Here is a 20,447-nt window from a genome sequence, read left to right on the forward strand (position 1 = left end):
GTCCATCATCGCCTTCTCAATTTGAACAAAAGCCATTGTGTTTGTCTTCCACAGAGCCCCACACCAAAGACATTGATGTGTTCCTCAAGAGGGACATTGAGACAGGCTTCGGATTCCGCGTTTTGGGGGGAGAAGGTCCTCAGCAGCCAGTAAGTATATGGAACATCGCTGCAAATGGTTCCGTTTTAATGTCAGAGGATTAATCTAAATTTTATTTGGAACTAATTGTTGACCTTTGTGCTACAGCAATTAACCTATTCGGATTGCCACGAGTCTTAAATCCATCTCATTTTAGTCATCTCGGATCCTTGCAGATGTATGATGACTTTGCCTTGTTGGCCAGACATTTTGCTAGTCCACACAGCGATAAGAGTCTGGAAACGGCAAATGACAAGCGAGGAAAAAAAACAAACGTTAAATGCAGAGTTGTCAAGTCAACTAACGGCTACCATACATGATATTTCTTATGCTTTTGTATTATATTTTGAAATTACAGTGCTCCACAATTTCAACATGGGTCAAAATTTGCATTTTTGTCTTTAGTTTGATCGATGATTGAAATTGTAAATCATCATAAATCTGATCATCTCAGATGGTTGGTTCACCCCAAATGATAACTAATAAAGGCACACTGTGTGTTAATGTAAACATGCAAATTAAACCAAATATGTCTAAATATCCAAATGACAGCCAGAATGAAGTATGGTAACCCCCTGTCAGAATGTGTTCCCCCAGGTGTACATCGGAGCCATCGTGCCCAATGGCGCTGCGGAAAAGGACGGCCGCTTGCGGGCTGGAGATGAACTCATCGGCATCGACGGCGTGATGGTGAAGGGCCGCTCGCACAAGCAGGTGCTGGACCTCATGACCAACGCCGCCCGCAATGGTCAAGTCATGCTGACCGTGCGCAGGAAGGTCATCTACAGAGGTAGGCGCAGGACACCATCAAGAACAGCGATAAATCCCAAAATTCATCAGTTTGCATCAGTCATGAGCAGTGATGCGGCCTGTGCAACAACGCATCTGTGCATGCGTCAAGTTCAGAACGATGCCTGCGTGTTGCACGGCTTGGAGAAAAAGTTGTGATCTCATATCGCCCAAAGTTTTCCGTTTCACTTTCCGTGTCCTTTACATGATGCAAGTCGCCTGAATTAAGATGCGGTGCGTTAAGGTCAATAGTCAGTGTGCTCTGCAGTTATTTTGGTCGAAAACTAACGGCGTGGGTTCAATCCCTGGGTGAGGTGTGTAAAAGTAAGCTTATAACTTTCATTTATGGAATTCTTTTTTAAGGTTTTATACATTTTTGAACATAAAACTTCCATGCATTAGATCAGGTCATGCTTTTTGGCCAAACAGAATTATTTACATCTGTTACAATGTAGTTGATATATTTAATCACTTAAGTATTTAATCTATCTATCACTCTTTCGTCTAACACTCTTTTGTCCATCTGCGCTGTTTTTAGACACACCAGGGCACATCATTAGAGAGTATTTTCCAAAGCTAGAGAAATTGACAGAAACAAATGAATCATTCTACTCCCAAAATGTGGACAGAACAATTTTGTAATGTACCAAAAAAAAAAAAGAATTTTAAGAAATCCGTGCTTCAAAGACAAGTACAGGTGCAACATAAATTTACAATCACGACACTTAGACTCTGATTTTAACATTGACACAGCGCTATGACGTCATCTTGTCTTCATTTTAGTTGAGCTAGTTTTAAAGTTTCTTTTTTATTGGACAATGGTCTTTTTTTAGTGAAGAGAAAAGTCTGAACTAGCTGACAGTTTCAGCTGTCACTTTGGCCTTCGTCGGAGCTGTCACTACTTCCTGATGTGTTGAAAACATTGACACATGTTCACATTCTTTTTTTGAAGATATTTTCAGTTTAGATAAAACTAGAAATAGGCTCATACAAAATAAAATATAACAATTAAACAATATTGTTGGTTGCCTGCAAGGCAGGTGTCCTATTGAGCAACAGAGTGGCACAGTATCGATACAGTGCGAACACAGTATCAATACAGTTTGCCCAACGCTTAATGAGATCTCATCTACTCATCTCTCAGATGCAACGGATGAGGAGGCTCAGGAACTGGCGACGGTGGTGAACGGCTCCCCAAAACTACCTCGGCTGCCCATGCCCTCCGCCCTGGACCACGAGTCCTTCGACATCACACTGCACCGCAAAGAGTCAGAGGGTTTCGGATTTGTCATCCTCACATCCAAGAGCAGACCCCCGCACGGAGGTAAACTAGTCAGCTATTCTTGGATTAAAATTCCTTCAATTTGCATTGTTTTCCTACATATTAATGGAAGCTGTCATTCATAATTTGCCCACAAGGTACACTGTAGAGCAGGGGTGTCAAACCCATTTTCGTCACCAGCCACATTTTAGTTACCAGTTCCCTTGGAGGGCCATTATGACTGAAATTATATAAGGAAGTCAAGAATAACGGTGTACAGTATTCAACTATTGTTTAAGTTACTGTAATGAGGTGTTTGGCAACAAGAAAATGCTTACAATGTTTCTCTTATTTATTACGTATAAGTATTTGAAATGTTGGTTCATATTTTAGCAAGCATCATGGAAGTTGCCATGTTTGATTTGCTTTCGCTGGCCACATAAAATGATGTGGTGGGCCAGATCTGGCCCCCGGGCCTTGACTTTGACACCAGTGTTGTAGAGCAACTGAACACTAAAACATCTTTTCCGAAAAAGGAATCTGTGTGAGATTCACGTCATGGTAATCTGGCATATACAGTAGTAAAATGTATAGATTTGAAATGAAAATATTCAAAAATCGATTTTAAAAAAAAGTTCATTTCTGTCATCTTTTATAAAACATCCATTTGGACTTTTTGAGTCTTGTTTTGTTGTTGTTAAAAAAATATATCGCTCTGCAATTATGACCATTCAGGCCATCTGCTACAAGATTATAGCGTATGTATTAATGTGGTAGCTATTTAGGTGTTTTATTTTTCTAATTAATTCAATTTTTTTTCCAACTGAGAATTTTTTGTAAGCGCATGTATTATTTATGGGTCCTCAAAACAAGTCGCCAAACTCAGTAGCATTCACTAAAAGGTTGAAAAAAAAATTTCATTTGCGACACCAGTTTGGTTCATCAACACCAATACCAGGACACACAAAAATGTCTTCAGGAACCATGCACGAAATTGAACTGGTCGGCGGCCTTTTTGATTTTTAGCAGCCATCGTGGACCTTGATTTCAACCAAGCTGTCCTAGATGCTAATAATTGTGATGTTTTGTTTTTTCGTTTTTTTTCACGACTCTGTCTAATGTGGGCGGAGCATGTTATGTCATGTCTCGTCCATTGTTGCTCACAGCTGTAATTTATTAATACTGTTATTGTCAGAAGCCCTCTGATAGAACAGAAAAGGATGAGACAGAACAAGAGAGGACAGGACAGGAAGTGACACCCTCTGATAGAACAGAAAAGGATGAGACAGAACAAGAGAGGACAGGACAGGAGTAGTGACACAGGTAGTGCTGCAGTTGTGTGGTGGGACATCTACCACTGTAAAGGATATTCATGATTTTTACGACTTTTATTTTTTTAGAAGACAATCCAGGAAGAGGACTGATCCCAAAATCTGTGTGTAAAAGTTAGAGAGTGGCCCAACGCTCAGCGACATTTAAAAATGATATTTTCATAACCAGAGACGACGATTTACGGTGTAAGGCATTATTCATGAAGAAAATCCATAAACTGCAGGTGGCTTCCTTTTTATGCGTAAATGTTTTATAACGGTCAACCCACCGTCTGACTTGTCCCTCTCAGTCATACCACATAAGATTGGGCGTATCATCGAAGGCAGCCCGACAGACCGCTGTGGCCTGCTACACGTCGGTGACCGCATCTCAGCCGTCAACGGCCACTCCATCCTGGAGCTCTCGCACAATGACATCGTCCAGCTCATCAAGGAGGCCGGCAACGTGGTCACGCTCACTGTGGTCCCCGAGGATGGTGGGTTTTGCTCCATCCGAATGTCCAAATACATATTTTTTGTCGTTTACTTTGGGCTAAATGTGCTCACTCAAGCGAGGGAAGTGGCCATAAATCTTTGACTGTCTACATTAAAAATGTAGGTTTTCATGGTGTAAAAGTGCAAAAGAGTTGAATGAATTCAAATAACTAACACTTATACACCACGGTGCTCAATTGTGTCTTCCTTGACAAATATTTTAGAGTACAAGGGTCCCCCTTCTGGTGCCAGCTCTGCTAGACAGAGTCCAGCTCTTCAGCACCGAGCTATCGGACAACGCTCGGCTCTACAGGATGAACGGTATGGAATTTAGTGGGCAATCCTTCAAAATGTCAGCATTGTCATTTGTAGTTTGGATCTTTCTGTGTGTATACCTTTTTTTGGGGAAAGTGGTTCAAGGTGACAGTCGAACAAAATTACAAAACTTACACAAATGTACAATAATTGACTTTCCAAAGATTTACAAACATGTACACAACTTACAAATATTTCCAAACAAAATCCGTCGATTGTGATTGCAAAATGTAAATGTTCAAACATAATTCGTCGATTGTGATTGCAAAATGTAAATGTTCAAACCACCCAACACACGTTTCTCACTGCCCTTGTCCACTGAGCCTTAAGCATCGCTTTTGTTTTTCTTTCACTTTGCATAATGGATCCAGCAGTGTTTTGCCTGCAGCATGTTGTTGTACAGTAGCGTGTCCAACTGTGTGTGTGTGTGTGTGTGTGTGTGTGTGTGTGTGTGTGTGTGTGTGTGTGTGTGTGTGTGTGTGTGTGTGTGTGTGTGTGTGTGTCAGCTACAACCTGGACCTGGAGGACAAACGAGATGGCATTTCCTGGCCCGAACACAAAAACATCCCAGTGGAGCGGGGTGCCCTGTGTGTGACGGGACCCAACCAGGTGACAATGATCAGTCATTTTATTCCTATTATTTAAGTCTTTAAAACCAACCATATTTCGAAAATCCTTTGCGGAGTCGCTTTTTAAATGGTGTCATAAATATTGGGACACAATTCCCATATCTTTGGCTCTGAACACAGTGGATTTGAAATGATACAAATGTGCCTCCCACATTTTAACAGGCGCAAAGTCATGAAACAATTGGCTGCTCAGTTGTTGTCATTCATGGCTGCCAATGGAACAGGTTCCCTTGTATTTCTTGATGATGTGACTGCTGAGAAAAGCAACAGTGTGAATTCTGAAGATTTTTCTTGCAATATTATCTGCTCATATTCATCCGTCCAAATGGTTCATAACTTAACGGCCGGCGCTTTACAGTGCAGCTGGACAATGACTTGAAGCATACCGCAAAAGCAGACAAAGAGTATTTTAAGGCAACAAAGTGGTATGTTATATGATGGCCAAGTCACTCACCTGAGTTGAATCTGATTGAGCGTCCATTTCACTTGCTGCAGACAAAAATGGGGGAAGGGGGGATGCCCCAAGAGCAAGTGGGAACTGAAAACAGTTGCAGTTGAGGCATGGCAGAGCATGAAAAAAAGCATCTGGTGATGGCATTGATGCATTCCACACTTCATGTAATTGACACCAAAGTCTTAAAAATGCAAAGTTTGATATATGATTGTTAATTTGTCCCATTACCTTCAATCTCTTCAAAGCTAGGAGGCATGTACTGCATGCAGTTTGCTTTAATTCCGACATCGTTCACCTGATTTGGATGTAAATCCCCTCTTATATAAGCTGAAAGTCTGTGGTTAAAGCGCATCTTTTTCATTTCATTTCATTTCAAATCCATTGGGGTGATGTTGAGAGCCACAAGGAGGAGAACTGAGTTCATCCCCATCTTAATGACTAAGTATGATCTACCTATGTGTAGTTTACTTGTTTTGACTCCTGCATCGCGAGTGACTGTCTGTGATTGTCGTCGATGTCTATGTTCCTCTTTAATGGTGACACTCTTCCCTTCATTTACACTTCTTGGCGTTCGACTTACTGTCAGTTCCCCTGATTATATTTGGGCCCATCTATTTGGATACTTGTGACTTTTAAAAGCAGACTTGGGAGTTGAAACATTGAAATACAAGACAAAAGTTCAGAAGCATTATGAAAACAACATTTTAAAAAAACAAAAAAACCACCACAGTGTATGTGCGTGTAAGTGTCGTAATATTCTGAGGGTGCTTTGTAGGGCTGTCTGACCGTGGAACTGGACAGGAGCCCCAGAGGCTTTGGCTTTAGCCTGCGAGGGGGCACCGAGTACAACATGGGTCTGTACATCCTCAGACTGGCTGAGGACGGTCCCGCCCAGCTGGATGGAAGGATCCACGTGAGTCTTTAAAGCTCAATAAACTGCTGTGTGTGTCGATGCGATGATGGATTTGACGGATATTTTGAAAAAAAATCTTCAAATGAGAGGAAAACAACAATTTATTTTCAAACAAGCATCCAGAAGAATTAATCACTCACTTTAAATCATTCTGTGTAGGGTGTGTTACTTTCTGTGCGACACTTGTGAGAGGAGTGTGTACTTGCACCCTTTCTTCCTCACAACAACAGCAATTGAGGAGTATTGTGTTTGTACTTGTGTACCTTTGTGATACGGCAATATTTGATATTTTCTCTTATGAAAAGAGACAGTAAAAGAGAGGGGGGAAAAAATGAATGTCATCACTGAAAGCAGAACGGATCCAACTAAAGGAATGACATTTCTTATCATTGCGCATGCTTGAGTACGGAGCAAAGAAATTGACTTAAGATTTACAACCTGTACAAGAGACTGAAAAAAAACAGAGGGAGAAGCCTTACAGGTCGCCAACAATGGCGCCTCGATTTTCTTAGATGAAAAAGAAACAAATAAGGAAGGGGAAGAAGAGGGGAGGGGGATCCCAAGCTTTGCTACTATAAGGGAGGGGCACAATACGGGAGTGGAAAAAAAATGTATGAATAAACGACATAAATGTGAGACGGGCGGGGGAATCGGGCGAGGCCAGACGTAACAGTCCAGACACACGGAGCGGTGACTATCAAAGTCTTCCAAAGCACACTGCACCTCCTCAAGCACACCTGGACTAGCACTGGGGGAAGGAGAGGTGTTGGGGGGAAGCCAACGGAAAGCGTTGATAATAGGGTTGTAAATAGCGTTATGTGTGTCCTGCAGCATCGTCAGCATCAACATCCAGTAGATAAGGGTCCAAGTTGTTTTGGGAACAGGCCAACGATAATTTTAGTCATCCCCGAGTCTTTCACTGGAGCTCTCAATGATCATCAATTGGCCGAATTAGCAATCACTTCTTTGATCCATGTTGGGATACAGTTCACAAAACATCGTCTCAAAGTCGTATTCAACCTGCAATTTGGCTCACTTGTCTCCTGAGTCTGCGTGTTAACCACACATCTCAGCCCATCAAACATGACTGGCAGCTTGCCCACTTCCAGCATCATCTGAACTTTGCGATGAATCAGGAAACTGACAGCTCCAAACAGCAGAATTTGTCTTATCAAAATTCCAGTCATGTATGCGTCTTCCATGTGTTCCAAAAATTCCAAAGTATATCTGGCAAATGTTCCATCCCTCCCTTCCCCTCTCTTCTCGTCAAAAATATTTTGTCGATTGCGTTGAGGCACCAGCCGACCAATTTCATGAAATTTGATTTTGGGAGGAGAATGCAATGGGAGGCCAGAATGATAGATTGAGTCAAAAGTCACCATTGAAGTTAGTCAGCTAGCAGGGAAGATCAAGACAAGGGGGGAGCAGAGTAAAAAATCATCCGCCTCCATCGAGGAGCAGAAGAAGGCTGCCTAATGATTTGTATGGACAGACGGCAGTGGTTGTGTCGTATCCACAATTCTGTATGTTACGCTGTTTTAAGCACTCCACATGGGAAGTAAAGAAATATTGTGTTCTTCATTGGTACATAAAGCCGCAATCAGATCCCCGTTGCTAAATCCATATGTTGACTTGCCTATTTTAAGCACTTCGTAAAATAGTGTTAGCATACTGGGAGGTCATTATCATATTGCTACAAGCTGGAGAGAGAAAGAGAACAGAAGGGGATCCATCTTGTGTGGTCTGCAGACACGCACGAGAACATCAGCCGTGATTAGGAGTCGATGGATGGACATGCTTGCTGTGTCATCTCCATCAATAAATGCTTCCTCCAGGCTGTTGCAGGCTATGCGTGTGTGCTCTCAAAATCAGTGGTTCTCGAACTGAGTGTGTCTGCAAGCCATAACCTGGGGGTCAGCAAAGTAATTTGTACTAAATCGCAGTGGTACCTCGACGAACAAATGTAATTTGGTCCCAGACCAAGTTTATAAATTAGTTTATTCATGTATCAAATTAATTTCCCCCCACTGAAATGAATTGAAATGTCATAACAGTAATCTTTTTTTATCACAGAGGTGACATTTCAGACCACCCCTGCAAGAGACAAAATCCACAAAGTCGCAATTAAAGTACAATACATGTTATTTACATTATTTTATCTAGCTACTCTATCTGTATAAACTCTATCGCCATCTATATCTGTAGATAGATAGATAGATGGATAGATAGATAGATAGATAGATAGATAGATAGATAGATAGATAGATAGATAGATAGATAGATAGATAGATAGATAGATAGATAGAGTGACACAGTGGGCGTCTACCTCACAGTGCAGAGGTGCAGGGTTCGGCTCCGACCTTCCTGCTTGGAGTTTGCATGTTCTCCCTTTGCCTGCATGGGTTTTCTCCGGGTACTCTGGTTTCCTCCCACATTCCAAAAACATGCACGGCAGGCTGATTGAACACTCTACATTGTCCCTAAGTGTGAGTGTGATCACGAATGGTCGTTCGTCTATGTGTGCCTTGCAATTGGCTGGCAACCAGTTCAGGGCATACCCGCCTACTGCCCGAAGACGGCTGGGATAGGCTCCAGCACGATACACACACACACACACACACACACACACGTGTAGATACCCCATCTGTCCCACAAAATTCTTGAGACCCCTGCTGTAAATTACTGACACATGTGGTGTGTGTGTGTTTGGTTGGGCAGGTCGGAGACGAGATCGTGGAGATCAACGCCGAGCCGGCCAGAGGCATTTCGCATACGCGTGCCATCGAGCTCATCCAAGCGGGAGGAAGCAAAGTGGCGCTGTTGCTCCGACCCGGCGCCGGACTGACTCAAGATGGTAGTAAGTGCTCACAGCTTATCACCTTATCAAGTTACAGGTTATCATTATTGGTGCATGAAAGGGTTAAATGTCTTGAATTTTATTTTTTAGATTTATTAAAACCGAAACATCTATTTATCCCTTGTCTGAACCGCTTTGTCATCACGGGAGCACATCCACACCTAGCTAAATTCACATCTTCGTTACGTGAGATTACATTAAATCTATTCTCTTACTTTTGTGGCTTCACTGCTCCCAGCCTTTATGTGTTGTCATGATAATCTGATCACTTTCTGCCCACAATTGCTCTGTGTGTAACTATACATCGCTGGCACAGATACATGTACAATATTTATCAACAATAAATCATTTTGATCCATCCATCCATTTTCGAATCCGCTTATTCTCACGATGTTCGCGAGTGTGCTGGAGCCTCTCCCAGCTGTCTTCGGGAAGTCGGCGGTGTACATCCAGAATTGGGTGCCAGCCAATCGCAGGGCTCGTCTCTGTGTGACCTGCGATTGGCTAACAACCATTTCAAGTGTGTACCCCGCCTATCGCCTGAAGTCAACTCGGAGAGGCTCCAGCACACCCGCAACCCTCGTGAGGATACAACGGCTCAGATAATGAATGGATGGATGGATTTCCAATTAATTGTACGTTATTTATATTTTCTATGGGTGTATAATCATGTTTATTTCATATATACAGTTGATATGCATTTACACATATCCACTGTATTTTGTTATAATAAATAACAAAATATACCGGCCCGGTAGTCGAGTGGTTAGCACGTCGACTTCACAGTGCAGAGGTACCGGGTTCAATTCCAGCTCCGACCTTCCTGTGTGGAGTTTGCATGTTCTCCCCGTGCTTGCGTGGGTTTTCTCCGGGTCCTCCGGTTTCCTCCCACATTCAAAAAACATGCATGGCAGGCTGATTGAACACTCCAAATTGTCCCTAGGTGTGAGTGTGAGCACAGATGGTTGTTCGTCTCTGTGTGCCCTGCGATTGGCTGGCAACCGGTTCAGGGTGTCCCCCGCCTACTGCCTGAAGACAGCTGGGATAGGCTCCAGCAATCCCCGGGGACCCTAGTGAGCATAAAGCAGATCGGAAAATGAATGAATGAATAATGATAATAATAATATTTTATCTCCAATATAGCTAGAAATACGGGTTCCCCCTCCCAGATGATTCAAACACATTATTATTAGAACAAACTTTATTGTGTATTCCTTAGTGCGTGTTCTCACGCTTGCACATTATTAATATTGATGGGATATATTTTTTAAACTCATTTTAACCGGTATTCCATAATCAAGACAGATGCGCTTTGGTAGGTGCCATTGTTTTGGTTAGCAACAAAGAACAAATGAGCTTAGCAGTTATCTTGTGTGTGAACGATAGTGTCTATAAACCGCTGCAATTTGAGTTACTGATGGGAAATGGGAAGCATCTATTTGAGAGAGGTGTTGAAGTGTTAATTTGGTGTTCATTTGTGCAAGCAGGTGGGCTGCTTGTCTTTTCTAAATGATCCTTTTTATGAGGAGCGGCCCACTGCGCCGCATCCATAAATTCACCCCAAGTTTCCTTAACAATGATGACTGCAGACATTTGTGAACTGTGATGAAGCTCATTCTCCCGACGCCACCTGTACTCACTTATCATTCAATCGCAAACCATCTGCTTCCTGTCGGGTCTTCCTCATCTCTTCCTTCTTTGTCTTTTCATCATGCAGGTAGCGCAGCTTCTTCTACTGTATGCTACTACACCGAGCACCAACACTAACATCCTCACATGACTTTTCCTGGCCTCTTCTCTTTCTACCTTGGTAATGGCTTCCTCAATGTTCTTGTGCAGATTTTTAACGAGGTGGAACGGATGTGATTGCACACTCCTCACAAAGGGCTCGGGATATATGGCTCTCGCGGGAAATTTCAGGATGAACCCAAACTGTACTTTAATCTTTACAGGTTAACTTCATTTGACTTCTGTCAACTTTTGAATGCGTGTTTCATACCTTTTGCACAACCTGCTGTTCCCGAAAAATGAGCTATATGGCAGAACTCCCAACAGGTGTTTTATCACTTGACCGATACATTTTTGTGGTTCAATCAAAATTGGTACGAAACAGCCCTCTTCATCATGCTGTTCCCATTTGTGTTAAGGTTGCAACAAAGATATAGAGAGACTGGAAGAGTCACAGAAAGACTTGGAAGCAGACGTCCTTGGGAATGTTCAAGGATCAAACACTTGTGAACTTTGCCGTTCAACTCCTTGTTAGAAAACAGCAAGTTGTGCAAAAAGTGACCACTTGGATATTTGCACCGAAAAGTTTGAAGGTCAAACTACTTACCGGTAAAGTTATTATTAAAACACACTTAATTTGGTATTCCTGAGCACCTGTTCTTGCTTGAAGCTGTTCTTGATCACTTTCTGGTGACGTTGACTGTAAATCTGACTGACAAAACTTTTAAAAATATTTAAACTAGAAGTGCTGAAATTCATTGATTAATCCACAGCTATTTTAATAATCAAGTAATTGTTTGGAGACGTTGCTTAGATTACAATTGACCAAATCCTCCGCCTCTTAATATGATCCAAATCTTCTCATTTCAAGCTCTCAACAGTAATTATTCTCTGATTTTTATCGTCCTTCAGGAAAGCAGACTGATTATATTTTGTGTTTGATTAAAATAATGCATTTGCAAACATCAGTTTAACTTAAAAAGTAACTGTTTCAAAAAGGTTGGGGAGGACATCAGTCCCTTTTGTGTGATATTACTTCCTTTTTAAATTTAAATGTTTTTTTTTAATCCCTAAGCAACACCAAATAACAAATATTGTAACTTAAAAATGGCTTTGTACCGCACTTTAATGTAAACTAAAATGCCTGATTATTTGATAGGCGAATCAAAAACATTATGGATTCTAAAAACATTCACGAGTGACCACCCTAACATCATAACCTTTAATGCTATCAATATTATGCAAAACATCACAGACAGGCTAAGGAAAATTAGCATCGTGTTATGATAATCATTCATCTTTAAATAACAACCCCCTTCAACACACAGAGCAGCAACACTTACAAGCAGAGCATCAAACAATACTGAACTCACAGGCTCACAGTCTATGTGACTATTGCTGGAGGTTATGGCAGTTAGCGACCTTCTCTGCCGCTTCTTGTTGCTAACTTGCTTCTCTATCTCTTACAGTAGACCTCTTGGCCGCCAGGCATATTGTAACACAACATGGTACCACACTGAAGGCGTGCACATCTAAATTCGGACTTGCTTGTACGGTGTACTGTAAAATCCCATTAAACGGATCGCTTAAAATCGGGGTTTATCATCAATGAAGAATAAAGCGAGTCAACACTCGACTGTATTTTAGGTCGAACCTGAAATTTCACCCGAAAGCCAAACAGCCACAATTTTTTTGTGACTTGTGAATGTGTCGTCTTCCCCAGGTCAAAAACACGTTTCTCCCTCCAGCTCAACCAGAGAGGTGTTTTTCTCTGACACATCACCCTTGTCCTCTCCATACATCACCGGGGCTTCCATCCTCGCATCCATTCCGTACTCCGGCGGTCCAAAGCACCCCCGCCGCCGGAGTGGCATCTCCTCGCCACGAGGGCTGCGTAGTTTGAGCTCGGTGGCGGAGCGGGACGAGTGGCGGGACGCTCAGGCCGAGACCATGCCGACGACACCGGGGAGGATGAAGAGTGGCCCAAAAGCAGGGGGGACTTTACTCGAAGCCAAAGATGAGCCTCACGGTGCTAGACGGACAAGCAGTCGGGCGCACGTAGCAACTCACAATGAGAACAGGGCGACTCGAACGCGGTCTGTCAGCCTAGGGGAGGGTGCTCGGTCGATACACAGACACAAGGACTCCAGGAGCAGCGACAGTAGAGTTGGTCAGAGGTCGGGACGGAGCCTTGACACAGCAAAACAATCCCACACCTGCAGGCCAAACGAGAGAGGCTCTGCCCACAGAGACGTCAACGGCAACCAGAGCGCAGAGGACTGGAAGAGACATAAAGACACCTCCTGCAAAGGTTCCCATGTCTCGCCAAGGCAGACAGAACCCATATCCTCCAGGACTCCCAGGAGCCCTGTCAGGGGCCCAAACATTAGCCCCGGAGAATGGAAAGTACCCAGCCAAGTACGGATACTCTCCCAAGCGGAAGTCCTCCGTAACCCTTTTTGTTAGGATACCACAACGTTTTCCGACACTTGTTCTGTACTGAGGGATTCCAGGAAAAGTGCTACCCGGTGTCGTTTTTGTAAACCTAGGGTGGTCTTTTCCCGGGGGGGGTGACGCACTGTTAGCGTGTAGCAGCCCACAGCCCCCCGTCGCCCTGCCTCGTCTCGCTGCTCTCAGACAGGGGGAAAATCTCGCTGTGTGAATTCGTGCCAATCGCATCCGTCCGCCCCATTATGCAAGGCAAGGAGGGGAAGTTCATTGGGGAATATTTTTGTATTTTGCATGCAGTCCTTCGGTTTGACACACAAGACGACAGTTCTTCGTTGCCCCGCATTCAACTCCAGACTATTGACTCTCTTCCATACGCATCTATTCAGATGACCAGACACTTGTGCTTTTTGACATCTTGTTTACTGAGCATACGAAACAATAGCGAGACTAAGAATTGACGGGTTTGCTTGGTTTACGACAGGGTTCCTTTCCTAGGACAGCAATATAACGCTAATTACAGTAAACCCATCTCAATAGCGGGGTAATGTTCCAGACCACCCCTGCAATAAAGGAACTTCACAATATCAAAACACCCTACTTAAATACTTTTATCGCATTTACAGCACTCGTTTTTTAAGGTCTTTGAACAAACTGAGAAGACCAGCACATTTCATCTGCGCTGTATGTTACACAGACAGTACATTTGACAATAAAGTTTATCCAATCCAATCCAAAAACATAAAAGATAGAGAGAGAGAGAGAGAGCAAAAGGAATGCACAAAAATATTGTGCAACCAGTGCAATAATCACGTCCAAGAATGTACATTCGAGAATTAATCGCCAGCTGTTGCTTTGTGTAAGTGTAAAACGCAGGATGATAGAGGATTGAGACATTGAGGTGCATATTCACCCATTTTTTGTATGTATGTATGGATATGTATGTATATATGTATGGATGGATGTGTGTGTGTGGGTGTATATATATGTATAAATTTTTGGGGGGGTTGTTGTTGTTGTTTTTTTTGGGGGGGGGGGTCCCTCCTCCTAGTGCATTTGAAAGGATGTCAATGATACGCAGATTTAGTATAGGGCTCATCCTTGTTAAAAATCACAGGCGACCCGGAGTCTATCCCTTACCTATCCTAACGTGGAACGGGAGGTATAATACATCTTGGACAGATCGCCAGGGCACATCGGCAAACAATGATTGAGTCATATTCACCTCAGACAAATTAAATTCTGAAATATACCGAACATACTCATTTTTTTATTTATCAATGAAACCTACACAAAAATATAAACTCCACAGGAAACCCGGAGACGAGGCTTGAAACCAGAGCATCTTGGTTTTCATTCTAACCATGAGCTCCGCCATGCTGTCCTACAGTAAACATTGTATGAATGACACATCTGTGCGGTAAATATGAAACAAATGAAAAACAGTGGTTGCAATGGTAAATGAGCGTGCCTTTTTGTGTCATATACTTTCACTTGGTAACCCAGAAAGGTCGGGACTGTCGTAAACCAAGGACACCGTGTATATATACAGGTACAGTACATGTAGCCATTCCATGTTTTTATAGCGCTGTTTCGGCATTGTCCTGTGTTCTGCCACGTCGGGCGTCATGACACCCAGAGGTTGTATGTAAACCGCCGTATCCAATGTTTGCAGTTGCTTAAAACATGTCTCCTTGTGAATTATAACATAGATACTGTATGTATGTATGTATGTATATATATATATATATATATATATATATGTGTGTGTGTGTGTGTGTGTGTGTGTATATATATATATATATATATATATATATGTGTGTATATATATATATATATATGTACTGTATATGTGTGTGAGTGTGTGAGAATGTCATATTTTGCAGAAAACATCTACTGAACTCCACTGCACTGCATTTGCCCCACCTGTAGCATAACAGATGATATTTATTGTGTGATTTGTTGCCAATGCCATGCTATTATGTGTTATGGTGAAAACGGCAATTTATGTAAGAACTGTAGTACGAACTTGTGAGTGATGTTGCTGCCTGCTGAGGAGGAAAAGCGGAATGTGCCAGAATGACACCAGATCTCTGATGCAACGCATGGTTTTAACGTGGCCGCCTGTTTTGTCTTTGGGCTGTCGAGGAGTCGAAATGAGAGAGAGAGAGATTAGGGGTGGAACAGTTTTTGAAAACTGTCAAAACCGATCTGTTCAAGCATTTTGGGTCAATCTGAATTTTCCCATCGGGCCTTTGGCACAACTCCTTTGCGTAAAAAAATACCTCAAGATAGTTACCCATACAAAAATAACAAAGTATGTGTCATGAAATAATTGTCTTGTCTTGTTTGGTCACACATGTACTTTCAGTAGTGTGAAATTTCGGCTTGGATAGTTGAACTCAAAGCTGTTTTTATTGCAGGGATTGGTTTATTGTGTTGTATGATTGGCAACAGATAGATACACGGTTTGGTTGCACCTTTTTGCAATCCAAGTGAACAGAAGTGAACTATGTGCCACTGGCATAAATAAAAATACAATATTAATTTAAATAATAATACAATAACAATAATAGTAGTTAATTTCTGCAAAATTCACATTTTGTGGGGAATGAAAAGATTCAGTGTCTGCAATGCGTCGAACATCTACTGTATATAACATTAAATATTAAAAATGCCCACATTCTGAAATCTGACTCGCTGAAGGCTCGCTTAAATCTTCTGACAGACGTGCAAAAATAAACTCTGTTTTTTAGTCGATCCGTTTTTTTTTCGAAATCCTCAACCTTTAATATTCTGCACTTCAGTCAGACTTGACTTCTAAATTATGACTTCATGTGTCACATAGTCAGAATTCTATCTAGATGTGTTATTTTTTTCTTATTTATTCAGAAACCCCTTGACTTTGAAGTCAATCTACAATGTATAATATTCCTCTGGTGGTTTTTGTTCAACTAACTCCATGTTCAGTTTGAAGAATATTCAGGTGAGCTCAGGGAACAGCGTTGTAGCAAACACAAGATCAAGCGGCATCCAAACGGTTCAAATGGGCGTTCAGGTTCGAGGTAGCACTGTGGGGACTTTTTGTGCAATATATTTAGTGAGAGCAGCTCACTCAGAAAACACGATTCTTTTTTTTGTTGTTGCTGTTGTACATCCACTTATTTGAGCTTTGTTATTTCTCATCCTTGTATCATGCTGTGGCCTTGCATCGCGTTGGTAGAAAAAACAGTCTGTGAGCTTCTCTTCTACATGGCGTAGGAATCGTAGATGTAAATGTTTGTACATTGAACAGCACCTTTCTAAATATTCGCTCGGCGATCTTCCGGGGGGGTCACCGGTATGGGGGGTGGCACGTGTCAGAAAAAGAAAACAAACAGAGGTCTATTCATGATATTGCCCCATTATTTTTTTATGTAAAAAAAAAAAAAAAAAAGAACATATAGAAAAAGGATCTTGACATGGTGTTCTGTTCACGCACTGAATAATAAAGTTTTACTGATAACAGCCTAAAGAAAAAAAAATCTCATTGCCACTGTCGTCATGCAAACAGACTTTTTTCCACCACAGATATGGGAATAGTGTTTTCTTCTCCACAATTTCAATCAATTAAAATGTCAAATGATGCTCAGTGTGTTTTCACTCATCTGTGTAATTCCAGCAATACAAGGCTATAAATTATTTGGACTGCTATGGAGTCGTTTGCAAAAACCTCTCTGGTGAGGAGTACAATGACTATCTAGGAGTGACTTCCCACTATCGACTCAATATTGTGTTTAAAATTGTGATCATTTTCCATAAAGGGCCAAAAAATGTACATTCTACTCTCCAAAGATGCTTAAGGACAAGGTAGCAGATATACACAAACTTGGGATGATTTAGAAAGGGTCAGCAAAAAGCTTAGTGGGAGAAGTTCACAAGTATTGGCGCCATCATGCCAAAGTTGAAAGGTCACCAAACAACAGCTGCCCTCAGTCCAGAGCTACATATAAGGTCTTTTTTTTATTTTTTTATTTTTAAAATAGGCTGAAGATAAGAAAGGTAAGGGAGCAGCCTCAAAGTACATGACAGGAAATTGAAAAAAACCCAAGAAAAGACAGGTCACACGTACTATCGTTTTGTCTTTTTCTGTAAATAAATAAATGTCGGTATAGATTTTGGGCTGAAATGAAAATAAATCAATTTAGCAAGAACCGACATTATTCATAATTTTCTTTTGTAGGTATCATAAAAACGATGTGATGGGCTACATGTGGCCACATCAGAATATTTTTTGACCTGTATGTGACCCAGTACTGATTGTTTCTAGATCAAATACATACTGTATTTGACTCAATAAAATGCATGTGATATTACAGTAATCCCTCATTTATCGCGGTTAATGAGGACCAAAACCATCCGCGATAAACGAAAATCCGAAGTAGCGAAGTATATTTATAAGGCAAAATTTAATGGTATACATGCATGTAGAAGTAAATTTTGAAGTAATTAACATGACTTAATGCTGTATAATAATAGATTTAAACATGTATAAGTTAGGTTAGGTTATGAATAACAAAATACAGTAAACATAATTTTTTTTTAAGTCCGCAAACGGTCCGCGAGAAGCTGCGAAAGTCAGCAATACAACAGTGAGTCACATAAAGCAACATATACAGTCCTGTACTACATGTATCTGATTTTTTTGTTTTTTTAATGAATATGTTTGAAAAAATCCGTGATGCACTGAAGCCGTGATAAACTAACCGCAAAATAGCGAGGGATCACTGTATAACATTTTTTTTTCCACATTGACTGATTTTTTACCAAAATTAATAAACAGCCTTAAAAACTGATCATTTCATTGTAAATGGTCGTAATTACAACCACATTTCTTTCCCCCAACTGGATAATCAACATCAAATCATCACCATCTAATTGTGTTTAACGTCAGTTTGCAAACTACAGTAGTGCATTACCGCCACCCACTGACGTGTAATGACTACTGCTTTTCCTTGCAATCGAATGTGCTTGTTCTTAACTTTTTTTTTTAATATACAAAAGATCTTTTATAGCGGCCGGTGTTGTGCGTGTCTGTAGAGGCTGGCAACTGGGAGAGCGAATGGCTAGAGCAACCATTAGCAGCTAGCTTAGTGGTGATGCACAATATTTTTCACATCCTGAGCATCTGGCTCGTACATGTATGGACCAAGATAGAGATTGCTAGCAAGTTGGAAAAAGCACTTTCTGAATCAATTTCTGACTGGCTTTGTACACTTTCCATATTGCCATTTCTTGAGGTCACGCTTTCGGTTTTGTCGCTCGCCAGGGGATTTCACTTAAGAAAAATGATTACTTTGTCAAATTTACGAAAGAGAGAGGATTTTTTTCCCATGCTTTATTTACTACGGTTTGTCTAATTACTCTACTGGTGACATAAAAATATTTCATTTGGGATTTTTGTGAAATTACTTCACAGTTGGCCTTTAAAAATTTGATGACAAGAAATACTGTTTGCGACCATGAAAACTGTTCTGGCGAACGTCTTTACATCCTTTCTCATGCACGTGGAGTTGCCTTGTGTATGAAATGTGCAATATAAATAAAAGCTGCCTTGCCTTGAACACGCTCTGATGAAAACACTCGCAAGCCTTCACCATTCAGTGAGATATGGCCTTATTTGATTGCATTATTATTTGGTGTCATCAGTTATCAAAACAGCTCGTGTGCGTGCGTGCGTGTGTGTGTGTGTGCGTGTGTGTGTATGTGTGTGTGTTTCTAATGTAATTTTCAGCAAAGTATGAGTATTATACACAAGAATTTATGGTACCGGAGAAGAGTACCATTTTTACACTGGTGCATTGAGGCTTCTCCAGCCTGCTGATGTTATGTTTTTGTAGTTCATCGTTTTGGCCACAAGGTGGGGTTGCCTCACCCGGTCTCGAGGAGGCGTGGGTTCACACAAATTTTCTCAAATAAAGTGAGTGATAGGAAAGGATGGTAACAGGAAATGAGCAGTCATGTATGGCCTGCCCAGTCCTTGACCTGGCATATGTATGTGGGAGGCAAGCCCGCTAATAAAAGCCTCCCATCTTGTTTTCTCAGCTTTCTATCTGCAAGTCCCCGAGTCTATGTGCGTCACATTCTTGGAATGCTGCCAAACAGGTGAACTATGCAGCTGGAATGTTTGTCCATTTTTTTCTTTTAGCCCAGAACTATTAAAAAGAAAAACTTACTGGTGTCAAAAATCACACCTTTTTGTCGAAATGATCTCGGACCTACACAATAATAGTCTAATGATTAGGTATAACAGCAGTCATAATTAAATATCCGAAACACATTTTGGAAAATGTGTTTGTGTGTAGTTGAAGAAACTGAAGCTGACTTTTGAGCTCATGAACAGCGGGTGGTTTTATTCAGCTGGAAATTGGAACCAAGTCAAGGTGGAAAAAATATGAACAGTTCTAAATTGCAAAATAGCAGTCAGTGTTAATTAACACAAAGCCTTCAGAAGCAACAAATGAAAAAGTCAGGAAAAGCCTATTAGAACATTTGAAAATGTTTTAAAATTATTTATCTTGGTTTCTTTTTCTTTCTTTTTACACACTTGGAATCAAAACAGTGGTGTTTCGACTTTTTATATCGACTGATGTTGCACTTCCCTAAAAGGAAAAGATTGAAGCTGTCCCAGTACATAAAAATTTAACTTTTTGGATGGTGTACTGCCCATTAAACCGAGCTTCAAAATGGCACAGCATTTGATAAAAAGTGAAGCATGGTGGTGGCAGTGTGATCGTCTGGGGCTGCTTTTGTACCTCAGGACCAGGACAACTTGCTGTGATTGATGGAACAGTGGATTCTGCTATGCACCAGAAGGTACAAAACTCTAAAAATGTCATATGTTGCCCCCAAACTCAAGCGTTCTTGGATCATGCAGTAAGCCAAAAATCAGAAACACACAAAGTCCCCTGCTGAATGGCTTTAAAAAAAAAACATACACGCACAAAATCAAGGTTTTGGAGTGGCCAAATCAAAGTCTGGATTTAAATCCAATTGAGTCTGACTTTAAACAGGCAGATCATGCTTTAAAAAAAACTCCAATATGGCGAGTTGAAACGATTCTGCAAAGAA

General features: G+C 41.3%; 1 protein-coding gene across 2 annotated transcripts in view; it reads left to right on the forward strand.

Annotated features, from left to right (window-relative positions):
• magi3b (membrane associated guanylate kinase, WW and PDZ domain containing 3b) overlaps window positions 1-16,963 on the forward strand; it is a 156,300-nt gene extending 139,337 nt beyond the window's left edge. Inside the window, exons 13-22 of one of the 2 annotated variants that reach the window (XM_086117256.1) lie at window positions 55-149; window positions 721-928; window positions 2,072-2,251; window positions 3,810-3,995; window positions 4,218-4,314; window positions 4,815-4,917; window positions 6,167-6,304; window positions 9,023-9,161; window positions 10,879-10,971; window positions 12,613-12,741. In XM_086117256.1, the coding sequence (XP_085973382.1) occupies window positions 55-149; window positions 721-928; window positions 2,072-2,251; window positions 3,810-3,995; window positions 4,218-4,314; window positions 4,815-4,917; window positions 6,167-6,304; window positions 9,023-9,161; window positions 10,879-10,928 (1,196 nt within the window). In that variant the 3' untranslated portion in view covers window positions 10,929-10,971; window positions 12,613-12,741. Of the gene's footprint in view, window positions 1-54; window positions 150-720; window positions 929-2,071; window positions 2,252-3,809; window positions 3,996-4,217; window positions 4,315-4,814; window positions 4,918-6,166; window positions 6,305-9,022; window positions 9,162-10,878; window positions 10,972-12,612 lie in introns of both variants that reach the window. The other variant, XM_086117255.1, reaches the window with a different exon arrangement.
• Window positions 16,964-20,447: the final 3,484 nt, after the last annotated feature.

This window comes from Hippocampus guttulatus, chromosome 8 (genome assembly GCF_054856545.1).
Source record: "Hippocampus guttulatus isolate MCC_2025c chromosome 8, RoL_Hgut_1.0, whole genome shotgun sequence".
Lineage (NCBI taxonomy): Eukaryota > Metazoa > Chordata > Actinopteri > Syngnathiformes > Syngnathidae > Hippocampus > Hippocampus guttulatus.